Here is a 25,448-nt window from a genome sequence, read left to right as displayed (position 1 = left end):
AACAACATAGAAAATAAGCAAAGAATATGAACCAGAAGTTCACAAAGGAAGGAGCTCAAATGGCCCCAAAACATATGAAAACATACTCAATTTTACTAACAGGAAAATACAAACCTTAAAAATATGTTTATATAATATAAATTGGTAAAAAATTAAAATTTGTATTCATAAGACCAAGTTTTGGTAAGAACAGAATTTTTCTCAAATTTCAGATGACAGTATAATAGAAAGTAAAGCAACCATTAAAGGACAATTCTTATTTAGTAATGTTAAAAAATAGAACCTTTTATAGTCCTGCAATTCTTCTCCTAGGAATCTATCCTAAAGAAATTCTAATCCTTCTATACAAAGTTGTTCAGTAGAGCCCTTTTGGAAGCAATAATTTCAAAAAAAAAAAAAAAAAGTACTTAACTGTCCCTCAACAAAGAAACAGATAACTATGGTTTAGTCATAACATTAAATACTTAAAAGTAGTTAGAAATGAAGAAACTTGTCTATTATTAACAACATAGTAAGTAAAAAAAAGCAAATTGTAAAAAGATTCACATAATATAAAATCATTCATGTAATATTTTAACAATAAAACAATTAATATGGATCATTTCCATGTGGTAAAAGCACAAAAACATGTATGGATATGACATAGGAATTTCAGGATGATGAAATTTCCTGGGGAAAGAAAAAGAAAGGAAGGGTAACTCTGATTGGGCTTTAATTATTTTTATTTTAATTGAAAGCAGCTCTAAAACAAACATGGCAAAGGGTTAAAATCTATTAAATTTCAGTGGTAATTATAAATGTATAAGTTACATTATGTTTGAATTTTTCTATATATTCATTTCATAACTTAACAGTTTTGTTTTGGTTTTGGTTTTGGTACTGGGGATTGAACTCAGGGGACACCTGACCACTGGGCCACCTCCAGAGCCTTACTTGGTATTTTATTTAGACCTGGGGTCTCAATGAGTTGCCTAGTGCCTCGCTTTTGCTGAGGCTGGCTTTGAACTTGCAATCCTATCTCAGCCTCCCAAGCCACCGGGATTACCGCCTGGCATTTTTTTTTTTTTTTTTAAAGAGAGAGAGAGTTTTTAATATTTATTTTTTAGTTTTTGGCAGACACAACATCTTTTTTTGTATGTGGTGCTGAGGATCGAACCCGGGCCGCACGCATGCCAGGCGAGCGCGCTACCGCTTGAACCACATCCCCAGCCCCGGCATTTAACAGTTTTAAAGAGATTTATAGGGCTGGGGATACAGCTCAGAGATAGAGCACTTACCTAGAATAAGGTCCTGAGTTCAATCTCCAGCACAGCAATAAAAATTAAGAATTAGTAGTTTTATAGTAATGAAAGATAAGAAAAAAATAATTCAGCTTAACAAGACTTACTCTGTTATAGTGAAACTTCATTATAATGAAGATGATTAAAATTATACTGCCAGCTGAAGTACAGTCTTCAATGAAACTAACAATGAAAAAAGTATAATGAAAAGAGAAATGGAACTTTTTCTTCAGCTCTTCCTCCTCCAAGTTCTTACATCATAAGAAGTGTTATGTTCCTTTGAATTGGTGACTTAAGAGTTAGATGGATATTACTGTAAAGAAAATTACAGGGGCTGGGGATGTGGCTCAAGTGGTAGCGCGCTCACCTGGCATGCGTGCGGCCCGAGTTCAATCCTCAGCACCACATACAAAACAAAGATGTTGTGTCTGCCAGTAACTAAAAAATAAATATTAAAATTCTCTCTCTCTCTCTCTCCCTCCCTCCCTCCCTCCCTCTCCCTCTCCCTCTCCCTCTCTCACTCTAAAAAAAAAATGATTAGCTATTTTTTAAAAAAAAGAAAATTACAGGTTCACAGGGAAGAAACACCCTCCCTATAAAACTAATAACCACAAAATATGGCAGAATTGACCAGTTTGTTGAAATCTCAATACATGTGAAGAGAATATAAATGAGAGAGGCAAAGCACAGGTCTTCACTGGATATAAATGAGAGTAGGCAAACCACAAGTCTTCATTACCAACACTTTACTGAAAGTTCACTATTTGTAGAAGTATAAATGACAAATGAAAAAAAAAAATGTTAGGTCAGAAAAAAGTACTACACTGTGGTTTTATACTATATTTGTGCAATAGAAATGCTGCCTCTACAGATGAACTTCATTCACAATAAAAGTAAAACTGAAACTGCACTTTACAGAACAAAATATAACATGAGACTTCAAAGGCAGGAATACATGCTGAGCTAAAAAATAATGGAGAGGATTCCACAGAGCAACAGAGGTGCAATAGAGTTGACCATGTTGAGGAAAACATTGACACCTAGTTAAGGGCTCTAAACTTTAGACTATAAACAATGGAATGCTATTTTAAGTAAAATATACATAACTAGCACAATTTTATATGAGTGACAAAAAAACAGCAACTTAGGAATAAGCTATGATGGAATAAAGTCTTGGATGAAGGTAATAGCAGAGAATGAAAAGAACAAATATGAGGCAAAAGTATAAATTTTTATAACAAGCAAGCATAAAGAAAAGAATTAAGAATGACGCTAAGCAGCTGTTGTTAGATATCTAGCCAATATCCATTTTCCTGTTTTCCCCAAGTCATGAGATAACAAAGACCAAAAGTCAACAGACTGAATCATGGTGCAAAAGTTCATAATTCATCACAGAAAAATGTGATGCCTAGTAACACTAATAAACCAGTGCCAAACTAGTCCTCGGCTGCAAACAGTAATTATCTTTGTGACTTAAGCAATTATTAGTTGGTGTTTCTGACTAGGGGGTAAAAAAAGAAAGACAGTGATTTTGTTTTTAAGGATAAAAGAAAATCTACAGAGAGTTATTTTGAAAGATATATAATTGATTCAACTTTAGACATACTGATACTGTGGAAACGGCAAGATACTCAGGTAAACAAAAGTTCCAAGTTGATATGACTTGAAATCAGTGGTTGCTTGGATTTAATGAACATACCTTAGATTATAAAAAGTTACAGATACAAGATTTCTTAAAGATGTCTGCATTGCAGAGATCCATGAAGATACCAGCATGTAGAATTTCCCAAATTTGTTTGACCACAGTACTCCCCTTCCAAAGATCTCTGCAAAACGTCTAGAGATACATGAATATAGGTGATTCTTGACACTAAATATAGAGTCCTTTAGAAAGAATTCTTATTAAAATATGAAGCCACTAGAAAATCACCATTTTGAAACCCCTAATAAAATAATGGATTCTGGACAGTGATAATTAATAACTGCTAAAATTTTTACCATCATGTGGAACTTTGTAACAAATGTTTATCAGGTTAACAAACCAAAACCCACTGATCAAATCTAACATCTACTATAGTTGAGACAAATTTTTAATATGTAGCATTTAGTATGATAGAATGTAAGTATAAAACACTACTAAAAAGGACTGAGGTTATGTGGCTCTGTGGTAGAGCACTTGTCTAGCATGTATGAGGCACTGGGTTCGATCCTCAGCACCACATAAAAAAATAAATGAATAAAATAAAGGTATTGTGTCCATTCATAACTAAAAATATTTTTTAAAACTACTAAAAGTGTTTTCACAAAAAAGAAGAAAAGAACATGAAATTGGACGGGCATGGTGACACACGCCTATAACCCCAGCTGCTTTGGGAGAATGAGACAGGAGGATCGAGAGTTCAAAGCCAGCCTCAGCAAAAGCTAAGCACTGCGCAACTCAGTGAGACCCTCTCTCTAAATACAAAATGAGGCTGGGGATGTGGCTTAGTGGTTCAGCACCCCTGAGTTCAATTCCCAGTACCCAAAAAATTAAAATTAAAAAAAAAAGAATGTGAAATTGTATCAAGTCTCTAAATTCATCTATTGATGTGAAGGATACAATAGACAGAAGAATATCCTAAATATCACGAAGACACAATCAGTAAAACACAGAATGTGGGTTTCTTCAACAAATTAACTGCAGAAAATTTTTTTTTTAAATGGAGAGAAAACTTATGAATGAAGAATGTTGAGATATAACAACAAATACAATAAGAGACTTGTCTACATCCTGATTCTAACAAATCAATTCTGAGAAATCAATAATGAGACTACTGGGAAAATCTGAACATTCACTAGATATTAAATTACATAAGAACTGATTGTGCAGGCTGGGGTTGTGGCTCAGCGGTAGAGCACTCACCTCAGTGGTACAGCACTCGCCTACCACTTGCGAAGGCCTAGGTTCAATCCTCAGCACCACATAAAAATAAATAAATAAAATAAAGGTATTGTGTCCAACTACAACTAAAAAAACAAATATTAAAAAAAGAAGAAGAAGAAGAAGAAGAAGAACAACAACAACAACAACAACAACAACTGACTGTGGGCCAGGTTTTGTGGCACATGCCTGTATAACAGTGACTCAAGAGGCTGAGACAGGAAGACTGTATGTTTGAGGCCAGCCTGGGCAACTTATGGAGACCTTGTCTCAAAATATAAAAAATTAAAAGGCCTGGGGATATTGCTCAATGGTTAAACACCCTTGGGTTCAATCCCAGGCGCAAGACAAAAAAAGAAAAGAATGAATGAGTGAATAAATTGTGGGCTGAGGTTGTAGCTCAGTGTTAAGAGTGCTTATCCAGCATGCATGAAGACCTGGGATGGATCCCCAGAACCATAGGAAAAAAAGACAAGTAGGCATAAAGAATTATATTATTTTAAGAAAATATATCAATAACTTCCAGTGGGTGTGGTGGCACATATCTGTGATCCCAGCAACTCAGGAGAATGTGGCAGAAGGATTGCAAATTCAAGACCAGACTCAACAACTAAGTAAGACCCTACCTCAAAATTTAAAAAAAGGATTGGGTCGGGGGTATCTCAATAATAGAGCACTCCTGGGTTCATCCCCAGTACCATATAATAAAAATAAATAACTCCCTCTTCTCCCTGTCCCCTAGCCCCTGATAATCACTATTCTTTCTGTCTCTATGAATTTTGACTATCCCAGCTACCTCATATAAACAGAAGCATATGATATCTGTCCTCTTGCAACTGGTTTATTTCAGGTACAATAATGTCTTCAAGGTTTATGCATGCTATTGGATGGCATTTGTCAGAATTTTGTTCCTTTTTTTTTTTCCCCCTATACTGTGGATTGAACCCAGGGGCATTCATCCCTAGTGGTCCTCCTACCCCAGGAGTTGCTGGGATTACAGGTGTGCACCAAAGAATTTTGTTCCTTTTTAGGGGCTGAATAAATACTCCAGTGTGTGTGTGTGTGTGTGTATGTGTGTATCCCATTTTCTTTCCTCTATCATTCATCAATGGACACATGAGTCATGTTTTATTTTACAGTTCACATCCCTTTACTGAGAAATATTTATACATTAAATTATGCAATATATGATATTTGCTTCAAAATACTCCAATCTAAGAGATGGGGGTGGGGGTGATAGTTGAAACAAGATATCATTTTGTCTTATGAGATTAAGGAAGATCAGCTCCTTCTCCAGATGCCTAACATGCTAAAGGAAAGGAGGCCAAGGAGGAAAAGGTTGCCCCACTTTTGCTGTCATGAAGAACCAGGAGGCCAAGAGGTAGTAAATCCCATATTTGATAAAAAGCCCAAAAGTGGCATTGGAAAAGATATCCAACTCAAAAGGGCCCATTTCTCAAATGACCCTGCTACATCTGCCTGCAGCAGCAAAGGCTATCTTCTATAAGCGGCTGAAAGTGCCTCTGGAGATTAACCAGTTCACCCAGGCTTTGAATGGACACACTCACCTGCTTAAATTAGCTCATAATTACAGACCAAATAAAAAGTAAGAGAAGAGGGGCTGGGGTTAGTGCTCAGTGGTAGAGCGCTTGCCTAGCACACTTGGGGCACTAGGTTCAATCCTCAGCACCACATAAAAATAAGTTAATAAAATAAAGGTATTGTGTCCATCTAAAATATATTTTAAATATTTAAAAAAAAGTAAGAGAAGAAGCAGAGACCATTTGCCATGCTAAGGAGAAGCGGTGGACGAAAGGGATGTCCCAACCAAGAGACCACCTGTCCTTCCCCACCTTAGTGCAGAATGAGAAGACTTAGCTGGTGCTGACTACACATAGCTTGAACCTGGTAGAGCTAGCTGTCTTCCTGCCTTCCTGTGTTATAAGACAGGAGTTCCCTACTACATCATCAAAAGGAAGGGTAGACTGGGACTTCTTATTTATATCAAGAAGCGTACCATCTTTGCCTTCATACAAGTTAACTCAGGAGACAAAAGAGCTCTGGCTAAACTGATGGAAGTTATAAGAACCAAGTATAATAACAGATAATGATGAGATCTACCATCGCTAGGGAAGCAATGTCCTAGGCCCAAAATTTGTGGCTCACACTGTTAAGCTGGAAAAGGCAAAAGATAAACAACTTCCCATTAAAGTAAACTATATATACACTGTTGAGTTTTCTATACAGAAAAATAAAAACTGTCCTACAAAGAAACACTGATAGGGCTGGAGATATAGCTCAGTGCTTGCCTTGCATGTACAAGGCCCTGGATTCAATCCCCAGCACCACACACACACAAAAAAAAAAAAAAAAAAAAAAAGAAAGAAACACTGATAATACCATATATATTGGTCAAGATTTAAAGAAACAAATTTATACTTTGTGGGAGAGAATGTAAACTTTTTTGGAGGACTCTATTTAAGTTTAACATAAACAATTTCCTCCCTCTCCCCCCTCCGCCTCCTCCACTCCCATTTCTTTCTTTCTTTTTTTCCCTTAAGTGGCATTGAGAATTGAATACAGGGGCTCATGCAAGCTAAGAAAGCACTCTACCACTCAACTACCTGTCTGGTCCTTTTTTTTATTTTAAGTCAGGATCTCTCTAACTTGCCCAGGGTGACCTCAAACTTGTGAGTCTCCTGCCTCAACTTCCTGAGCAGCTGGGATCACAGGTATATATCAAGCCCAGCTAAAGTACACTTAACTGAGATATGACTTCTGGGAACTTATCCTCATATATATGCTTACAAATACAAACAAAGAAGCATATACAGGGATATTAACTACAACGATGTTTACCAAAGGTCCAGACTAAAAACAATGTAAATATCTTATCAGTAGGGAAGGAATGCATAAATCACAGAATTATATAAATGCAATGGAATACTATGTAACTTTAAAAAGGAAAATGAAACAATTCTATGTGTACAAATATGAGACAGTGCCCAATAAATATGTTAAAGGACAAGAACAAGATATTAAATAGAATGGCACTAACCAGACATTCACTACGTCCATTTCTAGCACTGTCACAAACCAAACAACCTAAAACCTCCCATGACAAACCATCAAGGGCTGGGGACGTAAGTCAGTGGTACAGTGCTTGCTTAGTATGCCTGAAGCTCTGGGTTCAATCTCTAGCACCACAAAAGCAAAATCTCTTAAAATGCTGGATAAATTCTAATCAACATCTTCTAATGCATAACTAAGCTCAAAGGATAGTAAAGAAAATCTGTCATTAAGGAGTAGAATAGAGGGCTGGGGATGTGGCTCAAGCAGTAGGGCGCTCGCCTGGCATGCGTGAGGCCCAGGTTCGATCCTCAGCACCGCATACAAACAAAGATGTTGTGTCTGCTGAAGAACTAAAAAATAAATATTAAAAAATTCTTTCTCAGGCTGGGGATATTGCTCAGTTGGTAGAGTGCTTGCCTAGCATGCATAAGACCCTGGGTTCAATCCCCAGCACCACCAAAAAAAAAAAAAAAAAAAAAAATTCTCTCTCTCTTTAAAAAAAATTTTTAAAAAAAGGAGAATAGAGAAAAAAAACTTTTTTTTTATTTTATCCACTTATTTTGTTACAAAAATGTATTACTTTCGAAATTAAAAAACAAAATTATCCTTGAAGCACTCAGAAAAAAGTTGCCACAAATTTGATAATTAATACCTCCTCTCAAATAGCTACAGCAAAGTAATTTTAGAACAACTTTTTAGGTACAGCCTAATTTGATTCAACATTTACTGGCATCTATTAAACACAAGAAACTACACTGGCTTTGGCAGTCCCTATTTTTTAAAGAGCTTAGAATTTTTTAAAGAGCAAGGAGGCAAAAAACATCTATATGATAGGACAGAATATGAAAATAGTCAAATTTTGCATCAACATTTGAAAATTATCCTGGTGTGGTGATGCATGCCTATAATCCCAGCTACCTGGGAAGTTGAGGCAGGAGGATTCAAAGTTTAAGGCCAGCCTGGGCAATTTATCAAGGCCCTGTCACAATTTTTTTTTAAAAAGAAAAAAATTAAAGTATAGCCCTTTTAAAAAGGTAGAATACTGCAACTTTTTAAAAAAAGTTAAATAAATCTGTCCAGGCCAGGGCAGTCCACTTTTCTTACTATGAACAGTGATAATTTGATTTTTTTTTTTGGGGGGGGGAGTACCAGGGATCAAACTCAGGGGCACTTAACCACTGAGCCACATCCCAGATCTTTTTATTTTGAGACAGGGTCTCACTAAGTTGCTTAGGGCCTTGATAAGTTGCTGAAGCTAGTTTTGAACTTGCAATCCTCCTGCCTCAGCCTACTAGAATAGTGATAATTTATTAATTTCTAATTCTAAAATGATTTCAGAAGCATCATTTTACCTTGCACTTTTGGCCAACACCATCTACCTCTTAAAGCAGATTAGGTGTACAGCATAGAAGAATTACTCTATCCAACCCAAGGAGCTGAAAAACTTTTGCATAATCACATAATACTGTTTATTGTTCCACAATACTGTTTTTTGTTCAATCATGCCCTTTCTGAAATCAGACATGGCAAACACTGGCATATAGAGGAATAACTCTACATGTCTGATGGAGAAAATAAATCATAAAATACTATTTATCAACTCATAGAAGGCTGACAGGTTAGGGAAAAATAAATTCTGTGAAATCTCAGTAAGGCAATTATCATGAGCTCAGGATGTAAACTATCTACAGGATGCCCTAAACCTATATGAGTACCTTCAAAGACAGGGCTGGGATATAGCTCAGTTGGTAGAGTGCTTACTCACATGCACAAGGCCCTGGATTTAATCCCCAGCACCACAAGAAAAAAGAAAGAAAGAAAAAGAAACTCACTGACATGTTTCCATTCTTGCACTGAATTAGATCAGATTAGAGTATCATTTAAGACAACCTGATAATGACCACTGTATTCCAAAATTCAAGAAAGAATCAGTATTATTTCCTACTGTGATGTTCTTTGGGGGTCTTCTAAATGTTAACCTATTGTAAGAAGTAAAAATGTCCAAGTAACAGTAAAGGAGTGCTCCAAATCCTATGTTTTGATGTTCCTCAAAGAGAAGGAGGAGGGAGGAAGACTGGAGAGATGAAGAGGAGAAAAGAAAGGTTTTTAAAAATTAATGGTTTATTTCTTTTAAAATGCGCAGTATTGAACAAAAGAACCAATAAGAAAGGGTCTGGCAGTATGCTCAGTGGTAGAGCCCAGAACCCCCTGACTCACCCACCCCCCGAAAAAAGTAGAGAAAAGTGAATGAGCAGTCAGGCTCTAGAGCCAGTATATCTATTTTCCTACCTATGTATGATCTTTTTTTTTTTAATTATTTTCATATACACTTTTAGTTATTGATAGACCTTTATTTAACTCATATGCAGTGCTGAGAATCAAACCAGTGCCTCACACATGCTAAACAAGTGCTTTACCACTAAGCCCCCTACGTATGATCTTGTCCATGTTTTAAATGCTGTGCCCTTACTTTCCTCTTCTGTACAATGAGAATAATAACAGCAATTGTCTCAAAATTGAAGATAAAATGAATTAAATTACATAAAGCAGTTAAAATATGACAACTTTTAAACAAACAAATGGATTTTTTTAAAAGTGTAATAACAATCTATTAATGAGGCTGCTGGAAAATAAACAGCCTGATATACTGCTTAGTAATAAGCCCATAGAGAGCAATTTAGAAATCCCATTTTTGAGAATTTATCACATTGATATTCTTGCACAAGTGGGAAAAGACAGGCATACCATATTTTTTATTTCACACTGGAAACCCAAATGCCATCAAAAGACATAACTAGGGGCTGGGGTTGTAGCTCCATGGTAGAGCGCTTGCCTAGCATGGGTGAGACACTGGGTTTGATTCTCAGCACCACATACAAGTCAATAAAATAAAGGTCCATCAACAACTAAAAAATATTTTTTAAAAGAAAGATGACTAAATCAAGAGTGGCAAATTCATGGCATGATCACTATGTAGCAGTTTTTACAGAACAGAATGAGAACACTGATTTGCTAATATGAAAAGACATATTTTAAAAAAAGGTAAAAATGCAAGATGTAGAACAGTACAACCCTTTCCATAAAAAATGACAGCAAAATTATGAAACATTAAAAAAAATAAAATAAAATAAATAAAAAATTATGAAACATTAATCTCCATTTTACACTAAGACAATCTAATAATAATTAGAAGGAACTGGGCAGATAGGAGATCAGATGGGAGGGAAACTTCAAATTGTGTATATTGGGCTGGGGATGTGGCTCAAGCGGTAGCGCGCTCGCCTGGCATGCGTGCGGCCCGGGTTCGATCCTCAGCACCACATACCAACAAAGATGTTGTGTCCGCCGAGAACTAAAAAATAAATATTAAAAAAAAAAAAAAAATTCTCTCTCTCTCTCTCTCTCTCTCTCTCACTCTCTCTTTAAAAAAAAAAATTGTGTATATTTTTATTACAGTATTGCTTTTTACTTTTTTAGTTATGTTAATAGTTTATTCAATATTATTCAAATATTAAAACTTTTTAAAAATATTTTTTAGTTGTAGTTGAACACAATACTTTTATTTTATTATTTTTATGTGGTGCTGAGGATCAAACCCAGGGCCTCCCACATGCTAGGCGAGTGCTCTACCTCTGAGCCACAATCCCAGCCCCTCAAACATTAAACTTTTAAAAATGTTTTTAGAGTGTCAGGCATACATTTCCAGGCCTCAAATGTTGGCTCAACAGTAGTTGTTGTTGCTGTTTTTGTTAGCAAGCTCAAAATACCTCCTTTCTGAAGATTTTTTCTTACACCAGCACCAAAGTCTCCTCTTCCTCCTGTAATTCCCAGGCTGCTACTTAAGGAATTTATCACTTTATGCTCAAGTATAAGTGGATTAAAGGGTAAGTCAGTGTTCCACTCATTTTTAACATCCAAGGAGCCTTACTTGCACATAATAAGTAAAAATATTTTGGAATAACAGTACTTCAAGTACTTCAAAGAAGAAAAAGTGACCATTTCTTAAAAAAAAAAAAAAAAAAAAAAACAGCCTATTAAGACCTGAAAATTGAAAAACTTGAATAACTAATTTGATAATGTTCTTTAAACTGCTGCCCAGCCAAAATCTCCTCTTTTTCACTGTTTTTCCTTTTATCTCAGGATTTTCCCTGACACTGACATTATGTCCCACACCAAAATCCTATTTGTATTAACTCTTCAACTCACTGCAAACTTTGAAATGTTGTGGTGTCACAAGTCCCAGCACCTAACACCAACTCCTGTCAAATATATATGATCCTATTAAAGACGCCATTTGTCGAATATCTCCTTTTAGACAGACGTTCATAAATTACTTGGTGATTAAAGTGCCCTTAACTGGGGAAGAGCTAACACTTGATTCCTAATTTGCTCAAGGTTTTGTTTGTTCTTCTGGTATGAAGGGTATTCAGTAACTGACTGCTCAATAGCCCTAATTCTAGATGTCACTCCAGCACACAAATACTCCACTGACAGCTCAACAGTCACTTTTCATGCAGGCCCCTCCCCTTCCCTCCTCCTTCAACCCCCATCAGCTCAAGAGCTCCTTCGCTGTTACTGACACACTGACAGTTCAGAAGATTTTCCCCGCGCGTCCTTTCCTGCAGTTGCAAGTCCACCTCCCCAGCTCTCATCATCCTGTGACCCAATTCAGTCCCCAACATCACCCCTTTCCCAGTCAATCCAAATCACTTCCTAAGTGTCTTCTCAAGAACCTGGCAGAAAGCTTTGCAGCCTTTCCCACAAGTTCATAATTGACAGCTCCATACCAGATTCCCCAAGTATCCATTCTTTCTCCCTCTCCTTCTACCCCACGGACTGGCTCTTTTCTCCTTATCCCTCGCCGAAAATCCACAGCCCGGTTTTCTAAATATGCTCTCCCCTCCTCCCCACCCCCTTTCCACCACTGACAGCTCAGTCACCTCAATCCCATGTGGCTGTGCCCTCCCTCACACCCTTGCCTTGACAGCTCAGGGTCGGCTCCCAATTCCCCCTTACAGGCCTCCCCCGACCCCAGCAGGGCTGCCAGCAGAGCCTCCCGCCTGGGGTCGCCTCGCCAGGGGGAGGGCTCCACTCACCCACTCTCCCGCATCACGTTGCTGTCTCCGCAGTCACAGGCGCCCCCGGCCTGGCTGCGGAACATGTTGAAGTCGTGTCCGGTGTGGTCGCCCTGGTGGAAACACTCAGCGCACAGCGACATGCAGGGGGAGATGCCGCACGTCCGGCAGCGGTAGGCCACGAAGTTGGCTGTCCAGACCAGGCCGCAGAGCGCCGCGGGGTCGTAGGCCCGCACCGCGGCGCAGAACTCGTCGTAGCCGCCGCCGCCCGCCAGAAGGCACTTACACCACTCCAGGGCCTCCTCTTCGGCCGCCCCCGGACCGCCCCCGCCGCCGGCCGCCGCCGCCGCCGCCTCCTCACCGCCCGCAGCCGAGGCCAGCGGCCGCTCGGCACTCAGTACCCTCTCCAGCAGCGCCTGCAGCTCCTCAGCACCTGCGCGGTTGTCCGGGCGGCTGAGGGCAGCCTTGAGGTGCGCTGCAGTGGCCGCCTTATCTAAGGCCAGCCCCGGCGCGGGCAGCTCGGGCTGGGACTGCTGCGGCCCCCCGACGGCCGCCGCGGCCGCCGCCGCCGCCATGATGAGAGCTCAGAATTTGGAGAGTCCAGGGCCGGCGGCTCCTCCCGGGAGGGTGGGGGAATTGACTGCTGCGAATGCTCGGCCCGCCCAACTCTCGCGATATTCCGGAGCGGCCGCGCACCTCCGCCTGCGTCCCCGCCCCTGCACACACCCCCTGAGGTTACGGTCCCTTCTTCCCACCCCTTTCTCCTGGGCTCCGCCTGGGTTCCTTCCCACGTCTCTTGGTTCTCAACTTTCAAAGATGAAAGTCGCTGAAATAAGACACTGACTTTAAAGAAAATCTTTAGTAAAAGCAAATTTTTCCTATTTACTTAAGATTATGTATGCCTTCCGGATATATTTTAGGCACCTGCATTGTTTTGTGATGTTTATTACCGTTTGCAAAACCTAAGTTTCTGTTGACTACTATTATTGAAGCAGTCGCCTAATTATTGCCTGAATCAATTCATACCCTCACACTATTTCCAGGTTAATCTTGTGAAGTGCATTCTTTATAAAACTAAAAAGTATTATTGCTGTCATTCTCTTGTTCAAAATTTCTAATGGAAACCAAAATCAAATTTAAATCATCTCTCAAAACCCACCATCATTACATGTCTTCCGATCTCATATTTATTTCAATGTCCATTCTTATCTGCTAATAGTATTCCAGGTTCATCATAGTAAAGAGACCAGTGGGCCTGTTGACCATTTTTTGAAAATGTTCTACCAAATCCTTCCTCTGGGTCCTTATCATTCCTGGTTCCTACCCTATATCTATACCCCCCCTAATTTGGCAATGCTTGGTCAGGTCATTTCCTTTCTTATAAAAAAAGAAAGAAACTCTTAACTTTCTTTTTAATAATATAACTGCCTTCAACTGTAAAAATGTCAGTCCCAGTGCACTAACTGGTAAATTTCTTGAAGGAAAAGAGTGAATATTCATTATCATTGCCCATAAGTGCTCAAATATTAGTCAAAGTTGTTTAAAGGAACAATTACAGATGCTGGGGTTGTTCAGTAGTAGAGTGCTTGCCTGGCATGTGTGAGGCCCTGGGTTTGATCCTCAGCATTGAGTATATATAAATAAAATAAAAGATCCGTTGAAAATTTAAAAATAAAATAAAATAAAAAGAGAACAGTAATAGATAATGCTTCTTGAATATCTAATATTTGCCAATTCCTTGCATATTATTTATTTTAAATCCTCTCAATACTCCTATGAAGTGATTATTCTCAGAGGAAACAAAAACTTAAAAGAGATGACTTATGTGCCCAAAAACACAGTAAGGAACACGTTCAGTACTATCTCCAGCTGCAACAGGGAGCAATTGATAGCAGCCCAGCAAACATTTGGTAAACCAATTTGTTGCATGAATAAGATAAGATGGAAATCTTCTGAACTTTAGTAGAAAAATTCCTAGTGTATTTTAAACAGGGAGGAAAAGAAAATTAGGACAACTAATTTGATGATATTAAACGATGAAAAAAAAATATATTTCAGTCAGCGTGGTGGGGCATCCCTATAATCCCCATGGCTCTGGAGGCTGAGGCCCATGGATCAAAGTCAGCCTCAGCAATTTAACCAGGCACTAAGCAACTCAGTGAGACCCTGTCTCTGAAGAAAATACAAAGGGGGTGCAGTGCTGGGAAATTAGCTCAGTGGTTAAACGCCCCTGGATTCATTCCCCAGTACCAAAAAAATTTTCCAGAGGATTGTTAAACATTTATAATCTTGAAAATGTTGCACAGAGTAGTCTAGTCTGTAGAGGAGTTAATATAGGTCAAATCCTTATGCATTGTCATGCTTTTTTCTCAAAAATCTTTCTAAAGCATGAGTTGAGAAACTTACTAAAAATGTCCTGTTTCAATATTAAACAAATGAGATAATTGCAGTAAGTATAGTTTGGAGATCTTAAAGGACTGAAAAGGAGAGGAAGAGAGAGGGGGAGAAAGGGAGGGAGGGAAACAGGTGCAATCAGGAACAATGAATTATTTTCTTTCACGGTTCTTTCTTTTCTTTTAAACGCTATCACTGTTGCCTGAAAAATGAGGATAATCATAATTACCTGTCAGGTTTATTGTGAAACTTAAATGTGATCAGCTGGCAAAATACTTTGTACATAGTAGGAACAATATTTTTTATGGTAGGAATGTCAACAATTGCCATTGTTAAGGTTACCATACACATGGAAAAGATGTGATCTATATTTGGAAACCAGACAGAAATTTAGAAATTAATACTGTTGTGAGCATCATGTATATTTATGTGTTCAGCAGCTATCTACTTCACCCCCTTCTGGTAATAGAGATGGTGTGGGCCACCAGCTGGATTGGCCAGAGTTTTAAGTGGAGCTGACAGAGAAAAAAAACTTTGTGAAGTTCTGGGGGACCTGGCCTAGAACAAGGATTGGGAGAGGTGCATGCACAGAGGATGTTCTGGAGACAAACAGATGCTTAGTGAAAGCAAAATGAAGATGTATCTGGAATCATCTCCCCCTTGCTTTGCTGTTTATATAATTGAATATGATCCTCTTTTTAACTTAAACTCGTTGAAGTTGGATTTTTGTCTCTTGCAACTCAGAGTTCTAATGAATACAAAAGCAACTTTGGACCTGCTTTATGTTTTCTGTTAAGGGTCTTTATTCTAATTTTGCAAGAAATTACATTATATGCCATTTGTAACTTTTATCTCCTCTGTGTGATTTATTTTAATTTGGAAAACCAACATAGAAATATTTACAAGGTTCTTCTCCGTATTAATGAAATTGGAATACATACAAATATATAGTATTTAGATATTATTTTGTAGCTTTCTGTAACAGCCATACAATGCATCATTATTTATACAGTGTCTTTAGTAGTAGCATACTTAAATATAATTTGATGAGGTATAGCATTTAAGCAAGTGCAGAGTTTTCAGTTGAATTTCAATCTGGCTTTCTTTCATGAAAATATGATCATTTTAGGAATTCCCCATGACACAGAACAATGATTTGAGGGATTGGTAATTTAGAATAGTTTCTATGTTGCACCAATTCATTGAAAAAAAAAATTATCAGGCTTCCTGGGTCCAAATGATAGAAGCCCTGGGCTGGGATTGTGGCTCAGCGGTAGAGTGCTTGCCTAGCACAGGCAAGATCCGGGGGGTTCCACATAAATGTAAAATAAAGATATTGTGTTCACCTATAACTTAAGAATAAATATTTTTTTAAAAAATGATAAAAGCCCCCAAATCCTGGGAGAAGCAAAAAGCTTTGAGAGCCTGTCTTACTGAATTTGAAAGTTAAAGCAGTAACATTTTTTTAACCAGGACAGAAGTTGGTTATTTCATTCATTTCAAACAATAAGTAATATTTCTGATTATTTAGTGAATATTTGGTAAATAATGATTATTAGAAAATCACTAGTAAATAATCTCTAGGTAGTAATTATTTAGTAATATTTCTGATTACTTAGTTTTAGTGAAGTATAATATCATCTTTTAGATAATTCAGTGATTTTTCAGTAAACTTAAGTAGTTGTAACCATCACCACAATCCAAATTCAGGACATTTCCATCACCTTTTTAAAAATAATCCCTGGGGGCTGAGGTTGTGTCTCAGTGGTAGTGTGCTTGCCTAGCACATGCGGGTCCCCGGGTTCGATCCTCAACACCACATAAAAATAAATAAACAAAATAAAGTTATTTTTAAAAAAGAGCCTAATATTAATATGCTGGAAAGAAAAAAAAAATTCCTGGTACCTATAGTCAGTCTTTCCCTTTTCTCACCCACCAGCCCAGAAAACCACTAATCTAATTTCTATAGATTTGCTTTTTTGAACAGTTCTTGTACATGGACTCATATAGTATATATGAGTCTTTCACTGATCTATTTTTGTATATCATCCATATTGTAGCATATATCATTATTAAGTTATTTTCTATTGTAGAATAGTAGTCTATCAGATGACTATGCAACATTTTGTTTAGCCATCTACAAGTTGATAAGCTTTTGGGTCATTTCCAATTTTTTTCAATTATGAATAAAGCTACTAGGAATATTTACCTATAAATATTAACAAAGGGCTTTTGTAAATATTCAGTCTTTATGTGGAAAGTCTTTATATGGAAATAGACTTTAATTTATCTTGGGTGGATACCTAAGATTAGAATTGCAGGGCTCTGTGGTAAATTTATTTTTAACTTTTTAAGAAACTGCCAAACGGTTAACAAATAGTCTGTACCATTTTATATTTCCCCAGGTGATGTATAAGGGTTCCTGGGTTTCTGTAACCTTGCCAGTATTTGTTATTCTCTGTCTTTTTTTTTTTTTTTTTTTTTTTGCCATTCTAATGGTATGTATCTCATTGTAGTTTTAATTTTCCTTCCTTTAATAACTAATTATGCATCTTTTTTATGTGTTTAATAGGTACTTATGTATTTTCTTTGGTAAAAATCTATTCACATTTTTGTCATTTTTTAGTTTTTGAGTATATTTGAATTTTATTTTTTATTTTTTTATTAACACATATTGATGTACTATCAATGGGGTTCGGTGTGATATTTCCATATATGCATACAGCGTGCACTGATCCAATTTTTTGCCCATTATTCAATCTAGATTTTTTTATTCATTTTATTATAGGTTCTATTTAATAATTCTTTAGTTTTGAATAGGTTCCATGTGGTCATGAGAAGTACAGGCAGGAAATCTGGCAAATGTTTGGCTTTTTGTACATGTACTGCAACTGAAAAAGGGATGGTATTTAAACTTTTTTTGTTGTCAGTGTTGTTACAGAGTTGATGAGAAACTGACGACAAATGGTGGAATTTTGTAGAAATTTATGAGTGTGTGGAGACCACTGTGGAATGCTGAAAGACTGCATTTGCCAACATGCATCATCACCGTCTCGAAGAGCAGGCTTCCTTGTTATTCTCCACAGGAATGCAATCCTGGAGAGAAACCAACATATTTCCCCAACTGCCCTAACCCATGGACAATTATTATTAAATACACACTTGTTCTGCCATAGTTAGAAGATGTTCCTGGATTTTACATGTATTATAATTTGTATTATAAAGAGAATTATTGAGTGACTTTTAAATTAATTATCACAGTTAAATGATGATTTTTTAAAATATTTATTTATTTTAGCTGTACATAATACCTGTTTTTATTTATTCATTATATATGTGGTGCTGAGGATCGAACCCAGGGCCTCGCATGCGCTAGGCGGTCACTCTACCGCTGAGCCACACTCCCAGCACTCAGCAACTCTTTTTTTTTTTTTTTTTTAATATTTATTTTTTTTAGTTTTCGTCGGACACAACATCCTTGTTTGTGGTGCTGAGGATCGAACCCGCATGCCAGGCGAGCGCGCTACCGCTTGAGCCACATCCCCAACCTTTTAAATGATGATTGTGAAATGTTTTACTAACATAGAAAGCCATGACATAGAAGATAACATATTTAAATTATGTTCAATTCATTACTAACACTAGATTATAGGTTGAAGCACTCTTGTTCTCTTTGGACTGTTCCTCTTATAGGTGTTTAATTCATCTTTGTCCTCTGTCCTGTGCTACTAAGTTATTTATACAACACATTCAGCTCTCTGGAGGTAAGCTAGATTTTCAATTCTGGAGGGATAAAAATGATTATTTCTTGCAAGATTTGTGTTTTTGTATATAGCACAGTATAATCCCTGAATATTTTGATTCCTTTACATCTGAGATGGGACCTAGGAAACTGTTTTTGTGAGTAGAACTTCAGATGATTCCTAGGATCAGGCAAAATTGGGAAACATGGTATGGCAGAACTTATCTGGCACTGAGTGTCATAGCACATGCCTGTAATCCCAGCTATTTGAGAGGCTGAGGTAGAAGGATCACAAGTTCAAGTCCAGCCTCAGCCACTTAATGAGAACCTGTCTCAAAATTAAAAAAAAAAAAAAAAAAAAAAAGGGACTGGGGATGTAGCCCAGCAGTAAAGCATCCCTAAGTCCAATCTCCAGCACACACAAAAAAGAATAAGAACAAGAATTCAGGGCTGGGGTAACACTATTCTGGGGTTGTGGCTCAGTGGTGCAGTGCTTGCCTATCATGTGTGAGGAACTGGGTTCAATCCTCAGCACCACATATAAATAAATAAAAATTCATCAACAACTAATAAAACATTAAAAAAAAAGAACAAGAATTCAGGGGGCACCATTTACATTAAATATAATACTCTTGACGTGTAGCCTACAAATTGAGAAAGCATATTATTAATTGCATAATAATATAAAAATACATTAGATAATAATAATAATAATGTTATCATTATTTTACTTATGATTTTTTTTAAGAGAGAGAGAATTTTAATATTTATTTTTTAGTTTTCGGCAGACACAACATCTTTGTTTTGTATGTGGTGCTGAGGATAGAACCTGGGCCGCACGCATGCCAGGGGAGCGCACTACCGCTTGAGCCACATCCCCAGCCCCTTTACTTATGATCTTGAAATGAGGAAACCTTTTTCTTTTTTTAAGACCAGGTTTCATTATGTTGCCCACTCTGGACTTGAACTCCTGGGGTCAAACAGTCCTCTGTCTCAGCCTCCCAAGTAACTGGGGCTAGAGGCTAAAAAAAACATAGAGGATGTTTGGGCAATGATCACTGGGTTTTCTGCTGTAAGGGTCCCTGAGAGAATTCTCCAGACTCCCAGCTCATGCACCGTCACACTGATTGAACAATTAACCAAATACTACTTAATAATATAACTTTGAGTTTCTTGAAACGTGTTTTAATTATTTTCTTGTCCCTAATACACTATCTTACAAATTTCAAATATGAAATTCTGTATATGAATATTCATTAACCACTTTGTAAAGTATGGTTTGCAGACCTTTGGGGAATCCCAAATCCCTTTCTAGAAATCCCCCAAATCAGGATTATTTTCATAATCATATTAAAACCTTATTTGTTTTCTTTATTCTCATGATTTTGGAAGCAGACAGTGTTTTCCAGATGCTACATGATGTGTTTTAATATCATCATTCTTGGGCTGGGGATGTGGCTCAGGTGGTAGCTCGCTTGCCTGGTTCGATCCTCAGCACCACATACAAACAGAGATGTTGTGTCGGCCAAAAACTAGAAAATAAATATTAAAAAATTCTCTCTTTCTCTCTCTCTTTAAAAAAAATTAAAAAATAAAAAATAATATCATCATTCTCACAATTAATAGAAAGTGGTTCTTTTGTATCCTTGTGGTTTTTAGACCTTACTGAGGTAATAAATAATAGGATTAGGGTTTAAATGTGTGCAATTTCAGAGATGAATTCAGTTTGTTCTTAGTATATCTATCATATTTTTACTGGTTCAATACAGTTATATCTGCTGTTATCATAAACTAAATTGTTATTTTGAAATCCTCAAATTTTCACTGTCCACTTGCAAAAATATTAAAAAAATACTATCTGTATCATTTTGCAGTAATTATTTAAATTTGAAAACATTTTTAAAGGTTTTAATTTAAAATGTTATTTTTAAAACTGTTAAGGATTTTATATTTAATTCTAAAATAGAATTTACTCATTGCTGGGTGCAGAGCAGGCTGAACTGTGTTGTCTGCAGGGCAGGCTGAACAGATGTTGGCTCCAAGATAGCCCACGCACTCAAACCCCCCTCTATCTGGTCCTTTATCACCTGTTTGCCTCAAGTCTGAACATTCAACCCCGCTCAAGGCTGAACACTTAACCCCACCTTGGGCCAACAACGCAGCTTGCAGACCCAGAGGCCCCATTACATTTGGGCTATAAAAACTCCCTCCTGCTGCCAGGCCCCCCTCTCTCTTGCTCTCTCTCTCTCTTGCTCTCTTTGTCTTTCTTGTGCACGCTCTCTCTCTTGCTCTTGCTCTCTCCCTCTTCATCTCTCCTCTTTTCTCTCTCTCTCTGTCTCTCTCTCTCTTTCCTTCTTTCTTTTCTCTTTGTTGCACTGCTGCAGTAAGGATCTTTTGGTTGCTCCGAGTGTTGTGGTCACTTTTCTTTCACTCATAGCTTTTTTTTTTTCACATTTCTTACATTTAAGTATGAGTTCGGCTCTCCTCCAGTCGCCCAAGATGCCAAAGGGAAAGAAGGCCAAGGGAAAGAAGGTGTCCCCGGCCCCCACCGTGGTCAAGAGGCAAGAGGCCAAGAAGGTAGTGAACCCGCTGTAGGAGAAGAGGCCAAAGAACTTCGGCATCAGACAGGACATCCAGCCCAAAAGGGACCTTACCCGCTCTGTGAAAGAGCCCTGCTACATCCAGTTACTTTCACCCAGGCCTCGGTCAGCCAAACAGCCACCCAGCTGCTTAAGCTTGCCTACAACTACAGACCCGAGACCAAGCAGGAAAAGAAGCAGAGGCTGTTGGCCCGGGGTTAAAAGAAGGCTGCTGGCAAAGGGAATGTCCCCACAAAGAGATCACCTATCCGTTGAGCAGGGGTCAATACTATCACCACCTTGGTGAAGAACAAGAAGGCTCAGCTGGTGGTGATCACACAGGACGTGGATCCCATAGAGCTGGTTGTCTTCCTGCCTGCCCTGTGTCGCAAGAAGGGAGTCCCTTACTGCAGCATCAAGGAAGGCTAGGCTGCCTGGGACATCTGAGGTGCCTTCACACAGGTTAACTCAGAAGACAAAGGAGCTCTGTCTAAGTTGGTGGAAGCTATCAGAACCAACTACAATGACAGATATGATGAGAGAGATCCTTGCCACAGGGAGGCAACATCCTGGGTCCAAAATCTGTGGCTCGCATTGCCAAGCTGGAAAAGACAAAGAATAAAGAACTCACCAATAAACTGGGATAAATGTACTCTTTTGCATTTCTGTACATAAAAATAATAAATCGTCCTTCAACCAGTATCTTGGGCTGAAGGCAGTAAACTTGTTCCAGGCAGTAGCAAGGGCATGCCCGTAGTGTGAGAGCTTTAGAAACTCATTGTATAACTTGCATCAAAAGGCTTTATATAGCAGTAAAATGCTCAGAAACCAAGCCAGGGTTTTGTGATTGACCAGGCACTGCCTTATTTAAGATAGCAATGAATATGAGTCTATAAAGCATTTATTTATACTGATGTTACCGCGGTTTACCAGTGATGAGTCCTTGCTTCCCTGAATGCTGAAGTATAAAACCAGAGAAGCACTCAGAGACAAGTGTAGAGTGGAATAATAATAAGTGTCCTTTATTAAAGGACAGCAGAAAAGACTTCTCCCTGAGGAAGAAGAGGACCCGAAAGGAAGAATTCTGGAAGGGGGAGGTCTTCCCTTTTTCATAGCTAAGGTCTTTCAGCTCTGTCACACTCCTGTCCTTTGTTTCCCTTTATCTTTCAGTGATAGAATGCAGGTGGGAAGACCCAATAGGTGGGATATAGGTTGGCTAGAGGAGTAATCTGGGCAGGAAGGGCCTGGGGCAGCTTTTGATTAGCACTTCCCTGTTTGCTGGGAGCTGTTTCATTAACAGTTCCTTAGGATGGGTTCCCAGGCCTTGGAGACATTAACATTTCAATTTCCCCAAGTGCTGCTCTGGTTTCTTGGATTCCATTCTCTATAATAGCCTCCATTTAATTTATCTTACTCGATATTAAACCTAGTTACCTAGCTACACTAACTACCTATCCTCAAATCTGGCTTCACTGATAATACATGATCCAGTAAAGTCAAGTCTCTTGAAATGACAAAAAAAAAAAAAAAAAAAAAGAATGAGTCCTATAATACATGGCTGAACTTGTAATTTTCCTTATTTCTCCATATTCAGCACCAAATAAGTATCAGTTCTTTTTTTAAATGTGAATGCTTGGCAATAAACTTAGTTCATGCTGAAATACTCAGAGTATTGAATAACTTTTTTTTTTTAATATTTATTTTTTTAGTTTTCAGCGGACTACAACATCTTTGTTTGTATGTGGTGTTGAGGATCGAACCCAGGGTCTCGAACATGCGAGGCGAGTGCTCTACCACTGAGCCATAACCCCAGCCTGAAAAACCAGCCTCTATCTCAGAGCAAAGCCTGTCCAAGAAAGGAACATGACCTTTGTCCTTGGAAAAACCCACGGAGCACTCCTAAGCACATTCCCACCCTGCTAAGTTATTTATCTACAAATAACAGGAGAGATCTGCTGCCCCAGGTGTCCCTGACTCAGTCAGGCTAGGTGGAGATCCATAGCAGCCACCAATCAGCATGAGACAGGGAAATACCTGGGATGCCAGATGACCCTCCCAGTTTATGGTGGTTGATAACATGTTGGGAAACCATGTAGTTCAGCACATACACCCCTCTTGGCTTAAACCAATTGTAAGAGTAAAAGAAATTGAAGTTAAAGTGTAAACGACCGGGCATTGTAAAGTTTCAAAGCTGCAAGGCCTGAGTTAAAAAGTGAAGGACCAGGTATTGTTAAATTCTTCCTCTACCCCCAAAACCTGGAATTCCTGTAGCTGTTAGGACAATACCCGAACTGCCCAGTAAATATTCCTCCTGATCCTCTGGTTGTTTAATAACTTAGGATCCTGTGTAACCCAGCACGTAGGCATTCAAGGCCCAAAACCAATCAGTTTGAATGTGTACCCCGCTTAGGAGTGACCAATCAACCCCGCCCAACCTGTTCCCGCCAATGAATGTGCTAATCAAGTCTAAGAATTACTGTTTGATTTTCCCGGGAGTATAGTGATTTGTTAAAAGAGACTGTGATGTATGCAAAGCCCCCACCCTCCCCAAATGCCCTGGGCTCTGGGTGGCTCTCTCTCTTCCTGAGTGAGCCTGGAGCCTCAGCGAGCTGAATCAGGATCCTCAATAAAAATCCCCTTATGCTTATTGCATGAAGCCGGTCTCTTGTGGTCTCTTCCTCGACGTGTCGCTGGTCCCTTACACAATCAGTTCAAATGAATACTGACCAATCACCCCTACCCAACTTGTTCCCGCCAGTGAATGTGCTAATCATGTTTTAGAGTTGTTATTTGATTTTCCCGCGGTGTGTGATGATTTGCTATGATGTATGTGAAGTCCTGCCCTTTCCAAAGAATGTATAAAAATGCTGCAAACCCTGTGCTCGGGGCCTCTCAGCGTCACCAGTTGCTGTGTATGCACGCGGAGGACCGAGCTAGCTCGCAATAAACACCTCTTTGCTGCTTACATCGATCTTGGGTCTCTGGTGGTCTTTGGATGTCCTGAATTCGAGCACAACAAGCCCTCTTAATATTTGTAATGAGTTAGTAATTACTCATAAAGCTCTTCAGTTATAAACTGAAGTATCTTAGAAGTCTCCAGGAAAAAGTACATGGGCAAAGTGCTAAACTAAACTATTAGCTTTATATTTTTAAATTCTGACCATCTTAGTTAGCTGGAGCTGCTGTAACGAAATACCATTGACTGGGTGGTTTACACAACAGACATTTATTTCTCACACTTGTGAAGGCTGGAAAGTCCAAGATCAGGGTTCAGGTATGATGAAGGCCCTCTTCTTGGCGTTGATGGCTTCCTTCTTCCTGTGTCCTTACATGATAGGGGCAGGGTGGAAAGGAAGTTCTTCTCTCCTAAGGGCACTAATCCCATCAGGCAGTCACCAACTTTGTGACCTCATCTAAGCCATCTAAGCTAATTACCTCCCAAAGCCCCCCCACCCAATACTATCACTTTGGATGCTAGGGTTTCAGCACATGAATTTTGAGGGGATACAAACTTTTAGCCCAGTGGGAAAATATACATAGCATAAACTTTACTGTTGAGGGCCACAGCCAAATCGGGATGACACATGGCATTCTGCCAGAAGGGAGTGGTTGAGAGGTGACCCAGCAAGCCATTGAGATGATGATGGTTATGTTAAGCTGTATATTCAGTTGTATATGGACCCCTGCTGTCTGGCAATAGGGTGGCTCTGGGAATAGGGTAGTTCCTGCTGCCTCTGGCACCCTCTACTTTGGAGTTCCTGTGGAGTTCTCCAGGGTCCGAGTGGGGTAGGCACAGAGCCCCAGGGAGAGCTGAGAGAGTTCCTGGGGAGTGTGCGTGGAGTGCTGGTGGAGTTCGGGCAATAAAGTTTCCTGTTTGAACACACAAGTGCTTTGTGGCAGCTCCGTGATTTGTGCCCAGCCAGACTGAGGCACTTTACCATTTTAACCATTTTAAATGCACAATTTAAGTGACATTAAGTACATTCACAATGTTATGTAATGATCATCACGATCAATATCTAGAACTTTTTCATCATTTCAAACAGAAACTCTCTATTTATTAAGCAATAATTATAGATTCCCCAACCCACTCATTCTCAACCCTGACTACCTCTATTCTACTTTGTCTATGTATTTACCTAGTCTAGGTATTTCATATAAATGGAATCATATAATTATGATTATATATTATATGATTCCATTTAATCATATATTATATGATTATAATCATATATAATATATATATCATATATGTATCATATATATCATATATGATATATATATATCATATATAATGTAAGGGGGGGGGGTCCGGCGGAACGTCGGAGGGAGAGACCACACAAGAGACTTACTCCATGCAATTGGCAAAAGGGGATTTATTGGGGA

General features: G+C 38.6%; 1 protein-coding gene and 1 pseudogene across 6 annotated transcripts in view; one reads left to right on the top strand and one right to left on the bottom strand.

Moving 5' to 3' along the window:
* Positions 1–12,986, bottom strand: part of Ubr3 (ubiquitin protein ligase E3 component n-recognin 3) — a 222,444-nt gene extending 209,458 nt beyond the window's left edge. For all 6 annotated transcript variants that reach the window (XM_077802756.1, XM_077802758.1, XM_077802761.1 and 3 more), the window contains exon 1: positions 12,369–12,986. In XM_077802756.1, coding sequence (XP_077658882.1) covers positions 12,369–12,922 — 554 coding nt within the window. In that variant the 5' untranslated portion in view covers positions 12,923–12,986. The remainder of the gene's footprint in view (positions 1–12,368) is intronic.
* Positions 12,987–20,982: 7,996 nt separating this feature from the next.
* Positions 20,983–21,709, top strand: LOC113183308 (large ribosomal subunit protein eL8 pseudogene; annotated as a pseudogene).
* Positions 21,710–25,448: the final 3,739 nt, after the last annotated feature.

This window comes from Urocitellus parryii, chromosome 1 (assembly GCF_045843805.1).
Source record: "Urocitellus parryii isolate mUroPar1 chromosome 1, mUroPar1.hap1, whole genome shotgun sequence".
In the NCBI taxonomy this organism is placed as follows: Eukaryota; Metazoa; Chordata; class Mammalia; order Rodentia; family Sciuridae; genus Urocitellus; species Urocitellus parryii.
This window is presented reverse-complemented; position numbering and strand designations above follow the sequence as displayed.